This window comes from Raphanus sativus, chromosome 3, assembly GCF_000801105.2.
Source record: "Raphanus sativus cultivar WK10039 chromosome 3, ASM80110v3, whole genome shotgun sequence".
Taxonomy (NCBI): domain Eukaryota; kingdom Viridiplantae; phylum Streptophyta; class Magnoliopsida; order Brassicales; family Brassicaceae; genus Raphanus; species Raphanus sativus.
The window spans coordinates 28,226,782-28,242,424 of record NC_079513.1 but is presented as its reverse complement, the minus strand read 5'-3'; the positions used below and the strand labels follow the sequence as shown (position 1 = coordinate 28,242,424).

Genomic DNA, 15,643 nt, shown 5'->3' with positions numbered 1-15,643 from the left:
TCCGTATAGGATTTTGGGTTTCTTTTTTACTTTCTATATATAGTAAATGCAGACAACTTTACGTGCCACTCTTTAATATATGACGGGACAATATTAACGGCGTCTGATAATAGGTTAAAAACGTGGCGGTGAAACCGTTGTGCAAGGAGCAAATGATACCGACTGTTAACGGAAGACTTCCCGGTCCAACAATAAACGTTAGAGAAGGCGACACTCTCGTGGTTCATGTTATCAACAACTCTACTCACAATATAACCATCCATTGGTAACTTATTGATCTCGATATTATATCACCAAACAATATTTATTTTTATTGTACGTTCAAAAGGATTATCTGTGTATGGGCACACATATATTTAGGCATGGAGTGTTTCAGTTGAAAAGCTCATGGATGGACGGTGCGAATATGATAACTCAATGTCCGATTCAACCACGTAATAACTTCACGTATCGGTTCGATATCACCGGACAGGAAGGTACTTTGTTATGGCATGCGCACGTCGTTAATCTACGTGCCACTCTTCATGGAGCTCTAATCATCCGTCCTAGATCAGGTCGTCCTTATCCCTTTCCTAAACCCTACAAGGAAGTTCCTCTCGTTTTTGGTAAGCATTATTTTTTTTAATTCTTCTTCTAAAACCGACTATTAAGGAGCTAAACCGGACCGTGTTATTAACATTAACGTAAATACCAAAACAATTATATTTGAGATTTAATTTAATTTAAGTTTCTAAAAAAAAATTGATTTTTATTTATCCTAGAACTGATATTATGGGATACAATACAATGAATATTGAGTCAGTCAGAAAACTAATTAGTTGAGTCTATGGTCAAGAATTTTTTTTAATATATATTTTCATTGCAACTCGAAAGGAAAACTACATACCCCGCAGGATTATAGTTCAAAACGATAGGCACTTTTGGGGCCGGTGAACTTTCTTTTTACAATCTCTAGACAATTTAAAAAATGATTTTGACAGATGTGTTTTTAACAATCATTTTCACTAAATAAATGTGATATATCATACTAAAAATAATGATATAGTTTATGGTTAAATATGATATCAAAATTACATATAGTTTTCATTTTTAATTTTGGTGAACTTTTAAAATTATGATACTAAATTATAGATCATCTTAAAGTAAATATATTACAATATTATATTAAATAATATAATAATTAAAATATAATAATATTTTTGAAATTTAGAAATGTTATTTATGCCTATTTTATTATTACACAATTTTATTACTGAATATTTTATATTTTTTATAATTTTAATCGTAACATTATTAGTTTCTTTTATATATCTATAAATTTAGAAATTCTGTTATTTTTACTTTTTTGATATTTATACAACTTTTATATCAAATATTTTTTATTAATTTTATATAAGTTAATTTAATATATTTTACTAAATAAATAGATAAAAATCTGTCTAAGATTGTAATTTTAAATATATACATAGATATTCTCAATATAATTTATTTTAATTTATCTTAATTTTTGGTTCAAAATAAATATTTGTAAATAATAATAAAATTTTATTTTAAATATAATTTAAACTAAAAAAATATCACTATATATAATGGAGGAAAACACCTAGTTAATAAATATAAATAATAGAAAGCATATATATTTTTTTTCAAGTTGGTACTTTTTGTGTCAGTGTTATAAGTATGAATATGCTACCGTTGGTCCGTATTAAATACAAAAGCATATAATACTTCTTTTTTACGCCAGCCCAATATATTATAAGAGACGAAATCTTTGTAGTTAACAAACATTTATGTTAGAAGGATTAAATATTCATTACAACATGTTATCCTGTTTTTCAAACTGTTAGTTAATTTGTTTGAAAAAAAAAATATTATGCAAGAACAATGGTGGGACGCAGATATTGAACTTCTAAATTCACGGCCAGCTCCGATTTCTGATGCGTACCTCATCAATGGCCTCGCTGGAGATTCATATCCTTGCTCTACGAACAGTAATACTCAATTCTTTTTTATTTTTGAAAGAATTTTAAATTATTCATATCAAAAAGGCTTTTATACAGTGAGCGTTTGTTTAGTAATACTCAATTCTTCACGTAAATCAGAAGTTAATTAATAAATTGCTTACAAAAATAATGGTTATTTTTTTGGGCTTCCATAGGGATGTTTAAGCTCAGGGTAGAACAAGGGAAAACATACTTGCTAAGGATTATAAACGCGGCGCTGAACACTCACCTCTTCTTCAAAATAGCCAATCACAACGTGACAGTTGTCTCTGTAGATGCTGCCTACACAACACCTTACGTTAGCGATGTGATGATTTTGACGCCGGGACAAACCGTCGACGCACTTCTCACGGCTGACCAGCCCATAGGAACGTACTACATGTCCATAAGCCCTTACACTAGTGCAAACTCGTTAGTACCGGTACCCCCTAGTAATCCTATTAGAAGTCTAATCGTCTACGAGGGTGCAAAGTTGACAACATCCCCATCAAGCCCGTTGATGCCTTCAGGGATGATAGCAATATCCACCGCTCACAGATTCTCCTCGAACATCACTAGCCTCGTGGGTGGACCATACTGGACGCCAGTGCCTAGCCACGTGGATGAGAAGATGTTCGTAACCATGGGGCTTGGCTTAAACCCATGCCCTCAGGGAACCAAGTGTATTGGTCCGTTTGGTCAGCGCTATTCTGGTTCTCTCAACAACCGTACTTTTTTGATCCCCGAAACGATTTCACTCCAAGAAGCTTATTTCTATAACATCGGTGGAGTATACACAGATGACTTCCCCAACCAACCTCCGACGAAATTTGACTATGCCAATTTTGGCGTCCGTACAAATTCTGAATACAAAATGATGTTTCCGGAGAGAAAGACTAGCGTCAAAACACTTAAATATAATTCTACAGTTGAGATTGTTGTGCAGAACACAGGGATGATTAGCGCAGAGAGCCATCCCATGCACCTTCACGGCTTCAATTTTTATGTGCTGGGTTATGGATTTGGTAACTATGATCCCATCCGCGATGCAGAAAAGCTAAATCTAGTTAACCCGCAAATGCACAATACCGTCGGTGTACCACCAGGTGGATGGGTTGTCGTAAGATTTATTGCCAATAATCCCGGTAAAAGCAATTTTAATTGGTTGACAAAAAAAGCATTTTTATTTTTACCAAAATATATATATATCCATATATTTATATATTCTCATCTACACCGACTATTTATATAGACATGGATGGCTTAATTTGAATTTGATGTTATATTGCAGGTGCATGGATGTTCCACTGTCACATGGATGCACATTTACCTTACGGAATTATTATGGTTTTCATAGTTAAAAATGGACCAACTCCAGAAACAAGCTTGCAACCTCCGCCGTCGAATCTTCCACAATGCACTCGTGATCCCACGATCTATGAGTCACTGGCAACAAACGTTGATTTGTATTCCTAGAACTAGTCTTACCCCAGCTGCCAGATCTTCTCTAGAAGTTGTATGAATCTTATTTTATTACAATAGGGACGATTGATATTTATAAAAATAATAAAAATATAAACAAAATTACAATACCAAAATCTATTCATGATAAAAAAAGAATTGTATAATTGAAATAGTTAAATTTTTTAAATCTTTAAACGACCGTAACATGACAACGACGGTTTTACAGCAGGATATAACTGCATATGTTTCTGTCCCATATCACTAAAGAATAGAACATGTCAAACCCAATTTTATTTTGTACTCTCGAATTCAAAAAAAAAAATACTCAAGGGAGAGAATCGTGTTGTTCATATAAATGTTTGTAGTCTATAAAACAAGAAGCTTTTATATGGAAATAAGAGGATGAGAATCATCATCATTGTGTTATGATACAAATCATAAAGGTATGATTTTATTTACTCAAAATCACAACAAAGGCAAAGTAGTGTTATGGAGCACTAAGTCACATCAATTATCATTATAAAAAAAACAAATTTTCATTGATTCTTGACTGTAACTTACTAGCAAAAATATTAAAAAATTTGACCACTCAAAGTTAATTTATTTTGCTACGGGTTTATATTTTTATATTTAAACAAATATAAAAGATAATCATAAATATAATTTAAACCATAAGATATTAGACATAAAATCTATTTAACAAATTTAAAACCAAATTTAAACCCTAATATTTAATGTGTGCATTTATTAGTTTGTATATTTAGTCAAATTTAATGTTTTATAAATTTTGTAAATCACACATTTTTTAACTCCGTTTCTCATTTAAACTTAACATTTAGTTACGCTATTATGTAATTTTCAACTAGTCCGACGAACATTTTCGTTAGGGTCCTCTAGAGGATGTGGTTGTACATGTTTAACCGAAATCGTAACATATATTTAAATCAGAAGCCAAAAAAAAAAGAGGAAAATAATTTATTGAATATTTCATCAATATCGAAGATCTGAGATATAACTATATACATATATTTGTTCAAAGAAATAATGGAAGTCAGTAATGAGACAGAAGGTGTCCATTATTTTCGATGCACTAGTAGGCGTAAAGGGATAGAAGTGGCTATTGTATATATTTGATTGTTTACAACTGGGTCGTCGAAATTTGGGGCATCATAGTAAATTGGCTTTTGATACATATGTTAAGAAAATACATGTTACGTAAAGCATGTCCAATAATGTAACCCACCATTGGAATCTTTAATAATATTATAACTAGATTTTGACCCGCGGTTTAAAACCGCGGGATATTTTATGATGAAATTTTTATCAACAACATTATTAATAATGATATTAATTTGTAAGATTTTTTGTCTATTTTAAATATTTTTGTATTTAAATCAACATTTTTAAACCCGACATGAATCTGCGATCGAACCGGTGATCCGAAATGTAATACAGTTAGAGTTTTAAGAAATGTCATTATTTTAAAACCCGATAAACCAGCAAAAATGCTAAACCCCAAAGGAACCCGTTGAACCGATGAATCATCCAGTTTGATTTAAATTTTTAATTTTAAAGTTAATTTCAAATTTAGCATTAGATATTTAAATACTTATTAACTTAAATCTTATTATATTTTTATGTCATATCTCTATATTAGATTATGTAATAAATTAAAAGTATTAAAATTAATAAATATTTAAATATCTAATGATAAATTTGAAATTACGGGTTTCGTTTTAAATCAAATACCTATTTTTTGAACACCGACTTAGATTATATAGTTTTCATAAAATTAGGGATTTTGTTTTGTCATTTCTTAATTTTCAAAAAATCTAGTATTATAGCCATGAATATTGTTTCTGTGGATACTCAGAAACTACTTACCATAAAAATCGTTTTGGAAATCTTAGCATTAATAATCACGATATACATTCTTACCATATAAATAGGCTAGATGTTAGGCTTTTTGTTATTATTAGTAAATGTTTTAGATTTAATTATATGATATAGTTTGATTTAGTTGACTTAATTATATTGTATAGTTATTTTTAAATTTTCTACCTAGAAATAAGTTAGGTCCAACTTTGTGTTTCTATTTTAATAAGATAGATATTTTTTGGGTGTTTTGGTTGTTTTTAGAATAGTTAAGTATTTTTACGAAAATGTTAAATCTAATGGTGTTATCCATAATGAAATCCTTATGAATAAAAAATCATTAACAAATCCTTAGGAATCAATACGATGTCGCCAGCGCAGCAAGGATTAACCCCAAAAAAATCCCTAGCTAAGGATTCTTTTACTCGGTAACATAGCTTTTTAATATTATTTTATCCTAATCTCCCAAGGATTTTGCCTTAGGATTTGTTAAGAATGCACCATTGGACGTGCTCAATGAAAAACAACAACAAAGGTCTCGTGTTTCACATGTCAAACTCGCACAGGTGTATCATGCTCATGTGTGTTTGACTCGAGACAGTAATGTAAACTTGATCAATGTTTCCATGTTAAGGAGAAAATATAAGATTTGAAATAACTGGAAAGCAAAGAGTAATTTTGCGGAATTGGATTTGTCGTATCTATATTCTTATTCTTAATAATACTAGAGATGGACATTTTGCTCCCTTGATGTTATTAAGACCGAATATGATCTCGGATTGTTTTCTATAAAATTTCCGTCACTAAATATCTGAAATCTATTAGTTTTTTTCTGTTACGTTCCAAAACGAGTTGCTTTAGTTAAGTTAAAAAAAATTATTGATTGAACGACTGAATTATGCTAGTGTATTATTAGTATTTTCCTGTTCTTAAAAGATATATTTTTGAATTTGCTAAAAAATATATATATATTTTTGAAATTTGATAGTTTTTGACATCAAACGTTTGTATTATATAAAAGACTTTTATGGTAAAAATTTGTTTAACTTAAACATAAAATATTTAAAAATATTAGTTTTGATCTTCAACAGCTCTCTAGTGTGCTAAATGTGTTTCAATTTTGTTTGGATAAACTAATACTATCACTTTTTAAAATAAATGTTAGAAAGGATTTTGGCTGATCTCAGTTCAATTTTTAAAATACATATGCGTACATACGTTGTTAACAAAACAAAACAAAATATAATTAATACTTTAGTTTTAGTCTCAAACAACGTGACATAATAGAAAAATATGATAACTCTGGAAACATGTTTGGGCTAAACTCTTATCCAAACTCTTTTTTAGTTTTTTTTTTGTCATCGATTTTATAGACTCAAGAGGAATTTGTAAACCAAACTGATAGCTCCGCATTCATATGCACGACAAATGTCGGTTGCTTCCTAGCACATCGTGCGAGGCTATCTGCCTTTTGATTCTTCGTGCGAGATACGTGAATAATATCTGAGCTGTGAAAAGCTTCCTTTCAAAGTCTCGATATCTGATAAATAGGTTGTAAAATCAGGTCATTCCTCTGGTTCTGAAACCATCTTCACCAATTGAAAATAATCTGTCGCAAATGTAACTCTGTACTTCCTTAGATTCCGCATACACTCCATTGCCCAAATCAATGCTTCTATCTCTGAATGAAGAGGAGATAGAGAAGCTCTAACATTCTGTACTCCCATAAGTCCATCATATCCCTCGAGAATACTATACCAACCTTGTCCTGAGAAATTCTCTTTGTCCTTCCATGATCTATCAATAAAACACCACCTCCTTGGAATGAGCGGCAGATCCGATGGTTGTTGACCTATTACTGGTGGAGGGATAACTTGTGTCTCCTTCCAAAGCTTTGTTTCCGTTTCCGCTAGTTTTAGGGTATCCATAAAATCAATATCCAGATTGCTAAAAACCTTGTTATTCCTTCCTTTCTAAATATACCATAATATCCATGCAAACTGATGATCTTCCAATTTCGGAAGAATTCTCCAGAATAAATAATCCATATTAGTAAAAATAGATTCAGTGGGAAAGACAGTGTGATTAGATGGGACTTGGGACAAAGCTCAAACCTGACGCGCTGGAGGACAATAAAAAAAACATGATTAATTGTTTCCTCTGGCGCGCCACATCTATCACAATATAAATCCCCTGATAAACTCCGTGAGTGTAAATTTTTCCTCACTGAAATACATACGGACACTATTTTCCATAAGAAGCCAAACTCCTCTTTTTTAGTTAACAAAAAAAAACTATACACTAATCTATACTATTATTTGCGAAGTGATTTTTTACAACGGAGCTTTCACGTTGAAAGTTAGAGCGGTTAATATTGATTATACCCTTAATAAATTTTTTATATAATTTATTATATGATTTAAAACGAATTTTAATATTTATATATTTTCTAAAATATTTCTAATATGTGAATGTTTTATTTTATAATTTTAATATTTGTTTATACACTTAATGAATAAATTATATAAATTAGTCAAAAATAAAAACGAATTTAAAATATTTTTGATTAGATAAGTGATTAAAATAATAATAATAATATTTATCCAAAATCTAATATTTCAAAATGAAAAGATAATTCTTGTATATATATTGTGTTGTTATCCGAAAATTATATTTTAGTAAGAAAGTTAAAAAATTCAAAAACAGAAAATATATAACTAAATATTAATCAAGTAAAAAATATTTTGTAGAATTAAAAATGATTTATATGTTAATGATGATATAATGTACAAATAAATTTCAGAAATAGATATACTTAAAATTTTCCAATGAAAACATTAATAAAAACTACAATTTTTTCTTAGTAATATACATATTAATGAGTAATTATAAAATGTTTATGTCCGTATATGCTGGCTTAATACTTAGTAAGTTATTAAAAGAAGTGAAACTCTGATGGTTGAGAAAAATATACTATATAGCAATTGTATTTTTAAAAAGGTGATCAGATTAGTCAATAGGACATAAAATAAAATTATACATAAACAGCTAGTTATGAAGAAATGTGGAATCATGTTTGAGGTTGTCATTTTTGCTAATTAACCTAATATGTTCCCAAAAACAAAATCAATTTTAACAACTCTTTCTCTTGTTTAAATATGCACATACGAATGTTCCACAACTTGTCATTCCTTTTCGGCAACGAAGACTTTTTCATATCCTTACATGAACAATGCCTCTCCCGATCCAAGATTTCTTCGTCATTCTCCTCTTCTTCTGTTACATTGCTTCTGCAGCTACCGTCGAACATGTTTTCCAGGTATTTACTTTTAATCCACTCTCTCCTTTTGTTATTCTTTATAAGAAATGACGGGTTAATCTTTTTTACCAGCAGTTAGATAACTGCAAATATATCATTTCATTGTAGTAGCCTCTTTTGTTTTTCCCCCATTTAGAAACAAATATTTGCTGGATCTAATCTAACAGATGTAGTATATATATATATATATATATATATATATATGAATATTTCCATATATAAATACAAGCAAAGAGTTTTACGTGCCACTCATTAATATATAACGGAAAATATTAACGACGTCTGACAATAGGTCAAAAACGTGGTGGTGAAACCGTTGTGCAAGGAGCAAATGATACCGACTGTTAACGGAAGTCTTCCCGGTCCAACTATAAACGTTAGAGAAGGCGATACTCTCGTGGTTCATGTCATCAACAACTCAACTTACAATATAACCATCCACTGGTAACATATTGATCTTGATAGTATTTCATCACTAAACAATGAGTTTTTATTTTCCCGCATGTTCAATAAGAATTATCTGTTTTTTTTTTTGCTAAACAAGAATTATCTGTTTTTGTCATACAAATATAATAATATAGGCATGGAGTGTTTCAGCTGAAAAGTCCATGGATGGACGGTGCGAATATGATATCTCAATGTCCGATTCAACCGCGTAATAACTTCACCTATCGATTTGATATCACCGGGCAGGAAGGTACATTGTTATGGCATGCACACGTCGTTAATCTACGTGCCACTCTTCATGGGGCTCTAATCATCCGTCCTAGATCAGGTCGTCCTTATCCTTTTCCTAGACCCTACAAGGAAGTTCCTCTCGTTTTTGGTAAATATTCTTTTTCCCACGTAAATTCCGAATGAAATCAAGAAGCAAAAACGAATTATTTTTTTCACAGAATTCATCGCTTCTTATTAGGTCAATTATTTTTACGTTTATAGTTTTAAAATATAAATAATAAGAATTAAGAAGTAAAATTGTATGATTATAATTTATTTATTACTCCACTCGGGCTATGGCCGACGACAAACTTTATTTTCTGTGCTAAATTATATAAATAATAGAAATATTTGCAAGCAAACTTATTGATTTTAAATGTGTTAAATATATTTTTATTTTTCAAACTGATTCTTGTGTGTCGATGTTACTAGTATGACTAAGAGGTTGATTGGCAAGATGCAGATAGTGTAGAAAGTCATTCTGTAAAGCAATCATATTTTAGATTTTAAAAAATAAACCTACAGCAAAAAACTTTAGAAATATATATTAATTTGAAAATCATTATTTTATATTTTTTGTTTTGTGCTTTCAATTGTTTTTGAAAATATATATACAACAAAAAAAAAACTAAAACTACTGTCCAAAAACTTACAACTTAATTTCGAAAGCAAAAAACCTAAAAGTTACAGTCATTCTCAATCAGATTTTATAAAGAGCATAATAAAAAAAACTTATATTTGAGGATGGATAAAAATTATTCAAAGTTCCTAACTTTTTCTTTTGATTATTTTTTCCTAAACTGATATTATGGATATAATACAATGAATATTGAGTCAATGCCAGAAAATTAATTTAGCTCGATAAACTTTATTTTTATAAACAATAATATTACCTTTTTTGAACAAAGCAAAGCAGAGTTAGAGATACAAAGAGCTGATTTTAGGAGATTATACGAAAAATTTAACTGATTTTTGCAGTAGAGTTCAAATTCTTTCGAATAAAAGAGAAGTACATAAAAGTAAAAGTATTCTATAGAGTCTCTGATACATTTTGGATTAAATGTTAATAACACGTACGTATGACTAGGTTGGTCTGGTTTTACAATAAGAGCATGTAATACTTCTTTCTACGCGAAGCCAAGATTTTCTAATAAACAAAATCTTTGTAGTTAACAAATACTGCTTTAGAAGGCCAAAATATTAACATACAGTGTTATTATCCTGTTATTCAAAGCGTTAATTAATTTGTTTGGAAAAAATGATTATGCAAGAACAATGGTGGGACGTAAATATTGAACTTCTCAATTTACAGCCAGCTCCCATTTGCGATGCCTACCTCATCAATGGGCTCGCTGGAGATTCATATCCTTGCTCTAAGAACGGTAATACTCAATTCTTTACATAAATCAAAAGTTAAACAAAAGAACCGCTTGAAGAAAATTGATGGGTTTCTTTTTTATCGGCTTCGGTAGGGATGTTTAAGCTCAAGGTGGTACAAGGGAAAACATACTTGCTAAGGATTATAAACGCGGCGCTAAACACTCACCTCTTCTTTAAAATAGCTGATCACAACGTGACGATTGTCTCTGTAGATGCTGCCTACACGACACCTTACGTTAGCGATGTGATGATCTTGACGCCGGGACAAACCGTCGACGCACTTCTCACTGCCGACCAGCCTATCGGAATGTACTATATGTCGATAAGCCCTTACATTAGTGCCAACTCCTTAGCACCCGTCCCCCCTGGCCATGATATAAGAAGCTTAATCGTCTATGAGGGTGCCAAGTCGACAGCAACCCCATCAAGCGCGTTGATGCCTTCAGGGACGAATGCAATACCCACCGCTCATAGGTTCTCTTCGAACATCACTAGCCTCGTGAGTGGACCCTACTGGACGCCAGTGCCTGGCCAAGTGGACGAGAAGATGTTCTTAACCATGGGGCTTGGGTTAGACCGATGCCCTCCGGAAACCAAGTGTAATGGTCCGTTGGGTCAGCACATCGCCGGTTCTTTCAACAACCGTACTTTTGTGATGCCAGAAACGATATCTCTCCAAGAAGCCTATTTCTATAATATCAGTGGAGTATACACCGATGACTTCCCCGACCAACCTCCCATGAAATTTGACTATGCTAATTTTAGCGTCAGTACTGATTCTGAATACGAAATGATGTTTCCGGAGAGAAAGACTAGCGTCAAGACACTTAAGTACAATTCTATAGTGGAGATCATTGTACAGAACACAGGGATAATCAGCCCAGAGAGCCATCCCATGCACCTTCACGGCTTCAACTTTTATGTGTTGGGTTATGGATTTGGTAACTATGATCCAATCCGCGATACAAGAAAGCTAAATCTAGTTAACCCGCAAATGCACAATACCGTCGGTGTACCACCAGGTGGATGGGTTGTCTTAAGATTTATCGCCAATAATCCCGGTAAGAAACATTTTGATTTTACCGAAATATATATATGTACATAAAAATATATATTCTCATCTTAATTTGGATTGGATGATATACTATTGCAGGTGCGTGGATGTTTCATTGTCACATGGATGCACATTTACCCTACGGAATTATAATGACTTTCATAGTTCAAAATGGACCAACTCCGGAAACAAGCTTGCAACCTCCACCATCCAATCTTCCACAATGCACTCATGATCCGACAATCTATGAGTCGCCGACCACTAACGTTGATTTGTCTTACTAGTAACCGTAGTTGCTTCAAATCTTACTTGGTAGTTAAGATAGAAGGAATTACTTCAAACTCAAGGGAGAGACTACATGCATGATTGCATGAAGTTGATGGTAACTTTGAAATAACGTGTATTTATACTATACATTCATTATATTCTGATTATATATATAGTTGTGCGTGTTTTGGTTTCCTTGAGACAATACAAAAAAAAAGAAGAGTTTCAAAGAAAGACGATCACTAGTTTTTACTCTCCCGCTCTCTGTGTCCCGGAGCTTGTGGGTTTTAGACTCTACCAACGGGAGATAGAGGCGGAGCAAACGGGGATGAAGATCTTCCGGCGGTCTTTGACACCGTTTTCTCCTCGGAGGCACAAGTTATAACCGTCACGCACACAAAGAAGGCTTGTAAATGAGAAAGAAACGAACCAAACTCCACCCTATAGATCCCTGTCTTCAGCTCTGTTATGGCCAAAACTAGACCCGAGTCTTTATCACTTTCTTCCTGCAACGTAGACAGGAGTACTACTTTTCAAGAACATTATTCTCGCCCTATTGTGATGCTTTCTATCTCAAAAATGGATTTTCAGAAAACTCTCAAAAGACTTAATGATGATTACTTTACCTGAGCGAAAAGTTTGAAGCAGCTGTGGTCCAACTTATGGAGGAGTGTTTTGTTGGAGAGGACATGGAGTTTACATCCAACATCCCAGCCACCGCAGTCGCATAACCCTCCAGATCTCCACCGGGCAACCAAAGGTGTCGGTGCTCCTTTCTCCGGGAAACTGTGAACCCCACCTGGAATAATCACAGTGGTTTCCTCGAGGGCTTTGGAGTTTTCTTCTGCAGGCTTCGTCTTGATCACTACAGCTGCGACCTCTTTCCTCCCTTTTACTCCCTCTGTTTCATCAACGAGAACTGCTTCTCTGATGATAGAAGAAGATACCTTTTCGGATTTCTTCTCCTCCTCTTCTGTTCTCATGGAGGAGTTGCATAACCGCATTTGACCAATCACATTGTAGACGAACCCGCCTTGTTGTTTCTCTTTGTGTCCATGGATTAGCCAGCTTCTCTTCTTTTTGACTTCATCGACAGAGTAGAAAGTGTAGTACTGAACAGAATCATCTTTGAAAGATGAAGCGGAGTTTTTCATTGTAGCCCCGAGAATGCTCCTGCTGTTGTCATCATCATCGACCACAAACTGAAATAGAGGGATCCCGTTTCTGGTGGTTAGCTGAAAAAGAGCTCGGTTTGGCTTTGAAGAAGTTGATCTTTCTTCTTTTGATGGAATAACATTTTCAGAGCCTTTGGATTTCAGTAAAGGATCAAGAAGCCTTCTTAGAGGGCTGACTCGAGATGATGATCCACAGTGCTTCTCCTCCGGGTTACATGACTGAGATGGTCCATCACATCTCTTAGAGTTATCATCAGAAGAAGTCAGAGGTTGGCCGCCAGCTGATGAATCCTCCTCTTTGAAGGTGAAACTTCTGCTGAGACGACCCAAGCTAAAACTAAACCGCTTGCTTGGTGAAGAAGAATCTCTCTTCTTTTCTTGATCAAATATCCTTGAAGAAGCTGTCTTTGAATGACTTCTTGTCCCACCAGAAAGTTCCTTATTACAAGAAAGAGGCAACCTCATATCTTCAGAATCTCTCTCCAAGTCAACAGAGAGTAGACAGGAACGAGGAACTCTAACCTCCCTTGTTACTTTCGGGTTATCATCCAGTGATGACATCTGGGGATGATCACCAGAAAGGTCGGTTCGGGAGTGTTTTCTTGATCGCATGTTGGTGACCTGATGATTCTCCAGCTTTTCAGCAGCATTGGAGTCTCCAACAGTCTTCTCCTCTCCATCTAACTTGTCAGCACATTGTTTCCAGCTTAGTCTTGCTTCTTGTCTCTTCTCAGACTCCTTCTTGTTATCCCGGACCAACAAGTTACCCTTTGGGGCTAGAGATCCATTGGAGTTCCCCATCTCTGACAATAAACCTGAAGAAGTAGATACTCTGCCTTTGCCAGAGGACTTATAGTTGCAAGTTGCTATATCTTCCTGCTTACATAATGAATCCCTAGAAGTAGAAGCAAACTCAGATTCCAAAGTGCATCGAACTTGGTGAGCAGAATGTTGAAGAGCCCGAGAAGCAGCTTTATTAACAACTTGACCGAGAAGAGAAGAAGCATGCACTTGGTCATCAATCTTACACCTATGATATTGATGAGAGGAGGCATTGGGAAGCGTTCCTAAAGTAGTAGAAGAAGACACTTTTGTCTCAGCGCGTTTGCAGGCAGATCTTTGAGCAGCTCGACGACCATGCTGCTTCCATTTCTCAAGACGACCCCAATCCAAGACTCCGACATTCAAAACATTATTACATTCTTCTTCTTGTCCTTGGAGATAACCTGGCAACTTGGACATGTATTTCACAAACTCCTCCTCATCTTTATCGTGGCTCCAACGTTTTGATCTTCTAAGCGGAACCTCTGAGATGTTTTGGCCTCTGGGATGGGTTCTTGTGCCCATTTTGCATCTCTACAGACAAATCATACACACCACACAATTTGAGTTTTATCTCTTCCACTAATCAAATATTGCATTTTTTTCACAGTAGTGAGTAGTGATAGTAAACTAACAACTTCTCTCTAACTCTGTACAAAACTTAATTCACAAGAGATTTGGATATTCACACCACAAAAGAACTAATTCAAATTCAATTCAATTCAACTCTAATGTTTATGGAAAGCAATGATCTTCTTTGAAGCAGCATTCAATACATTGTTTAGCTCTCCACTCCTCTATTTTCGAATAGAAAGAGAGGAAAGGGAACATTACCACAGGCACTCACTCCAAACTATAAATCGAGAAACCAACTTTTTCACGATTTCTTCAAATCAAACTCGAATTTGGTTGCTGAACAGAAAAAAAAAAAGAGAAAAGCAAAAGGGAACAACGTGAAGTGGAAGCAAAATCAAAAGCACAATCTTCCATTCATTCACGGTAACCGATAAAGTTTGTGATCCGAGAGAGAGAGAGAGGAAGGAATCGGAAGTTGCAGTGAATCTCTCCGCCTCGCCTCCAGAGAGAGAGAGAGTAATAAAAGACGAAGAAAGACAGCAGAAACCAAGAGCTCTTGGCCTAGTGGTAATGGAACTCCAGCTGGAGTGCCCGCCCTGGGTTCGAGTCGCCTTGGCCACCTTCCCGCCTATAATCGTGCGTGCCCGGATGGAAGGCCTCGTGGGGATTAGTCTGGGCTTACCGCCTGGGAACCCCCACGGTTATCAAAAAAAAAAAAAAGACAGCAGAGAGAAAGAGAGAGATGGCTTCCTGTTGGGATCGTACGGTCACGATTTAATAGTAATAAAGAAGGTAGAGCGATCCTATGGTCTATAGTTTATTAGGTCGGGCCCATTAACAGCCTTCCGTTTTGTTAGAGCGAAACGGAACGGACCCCACTCCTTTGCTGACGTCATACGCTTAAGTTTCTTTCTTAATCACCCTCTTTATTATTATTTGTCCGTTTCGGCTTTACAAGGTTTTCAATCCTTTTCCCAAATATTTATAATTATGTGATCACCACCTAAAATCA

General features: G+C 34.1%; 3 protein-coding genes across 4 annotated transcripts; 2 read left to right on the top strand and 1 right to left on the bottom strand.

The window, feature by feature from the left end:
* Window positions 1-46: 46 nt before the first annotated feature.
* Window positions 47-3,458, top strand: LOC108845693 (laccase-8-like). The gene is made up of 6 exons (XM_057006505.1): window positions 47-64; window positions 114-265; window positions 361-605; window positions 1,881-1,991; window positions 2,159-3,127; window positions 3,274-3,458. Exons 1-6 carry the CDS (start codon window positions 47-49, stop codon window positions 3,456-3,458), a joined length of 1,680 nt encoding a protein of 559 aa, XP_056862485.1.
* Window positions 3,459-10,642: 7,184 nt separating this feature from the next.
* LOC108843870 (laccase-9-like) lies at window positions 10,643-12,075 on the top strand. The gene is made up of 3 exons (XM_057006504.1): window positions 10,643-10,739; window positions 10,830-11,798; window positions 11,891-12,075. The coding sequence occupies exons 2-3, from the start codon at window positions 10,832-10,834 to the stop codon at window positions 12,073-12,075; spliced, it is 1,152 nt and encodes a 383-aa protein (XP_056862484.1). The 5' UTR covers window positions 10,643-10,739; window positions 10,830-10,831.
* Window positions 12,076-12,174: 99 nt separating this feature from the next.
* On the bottom strand, window positions 12,175-15,383 carry LOC108843869 (uncharacterized). 2 transcript variants are annotated; one of them, XM_018617011.2, is made up of 3 exons: window positions 14,903-15,383; window positions 12,685-14,589; window positions 12,175-12,564 (listed from the first exon to the last, which is right to left on the bottom strand). In XM_018617011.2, the coding sequence occupies exons 2-3, from the start codon at window positions 14,578-14,580 to the stop codon at window positions 12,346-12,348; spliced, it is 2,115 nt and encodes a 704-aa protein (XP_018472513.2). In that variant the 5' UTR covers window positions 14,581-14,589; window positions 14,903-15,383; the 3' UTR covers window positions 12,175-12,345. The 2 variants fall into 2 exon arrangements, with proteins under 2 accessions (XP_018472513.2, XP_018472512.2); XM_018617010.2 differs by having other exon boundaries at window positions 14,890-15,381.
* Window positions 15,384-15,643: the final 260 nt, after the last annotated feature.

Excerpts from the sequence above, each read along its gene's own strand:
- LOC108843869 (XM_018617011.2), bottom strand. The coding sequence starts at position 14,580 with ATGGGCACAAGAACCCATCCCAGAGGCCAAAACATCTCAGAGGTTCCG. Across the intron at positions 12,565-12,684 it reads GCTTCAAACTTTTCGCTCAG|GAAGAAAGTGATAAAGACTC; the intron begins GTAAAGTAATCA and ends TCTACGTTGCAG.
- LOC108843870 (XM_057006504.1), top strand. The coding sequence starts at position 10,832 with ATGTTTAAGCTCAAGGTGGTACAAGGGAAAACATACTTGCTAAGGATT. Across the intron at positions 11,799-11,890 it reads ATTTATCGCCAATAATCCCG|GTGCGTGGATGTTTCATTGT; the intron begins GTAAGAAACATT and ends ATACTATTGCAG.
- LOC108845693 (XM_057006505.1), top strand. Across the intron at positions 266-360 it reads CACAATATAACCATCCATTG|GCATGGAGTGTTTCAGTTGA; the intron begins GTAACTTATTGA and ends ACATATATTTAG. Across the intron at positions 3,128-3,273 it reads ATTTATTGCCAATAATCCCG|GTGCATGGATGTTCCACTGT; the intron begins GTAAAAGCAATT and ends GTTATATTGCAG.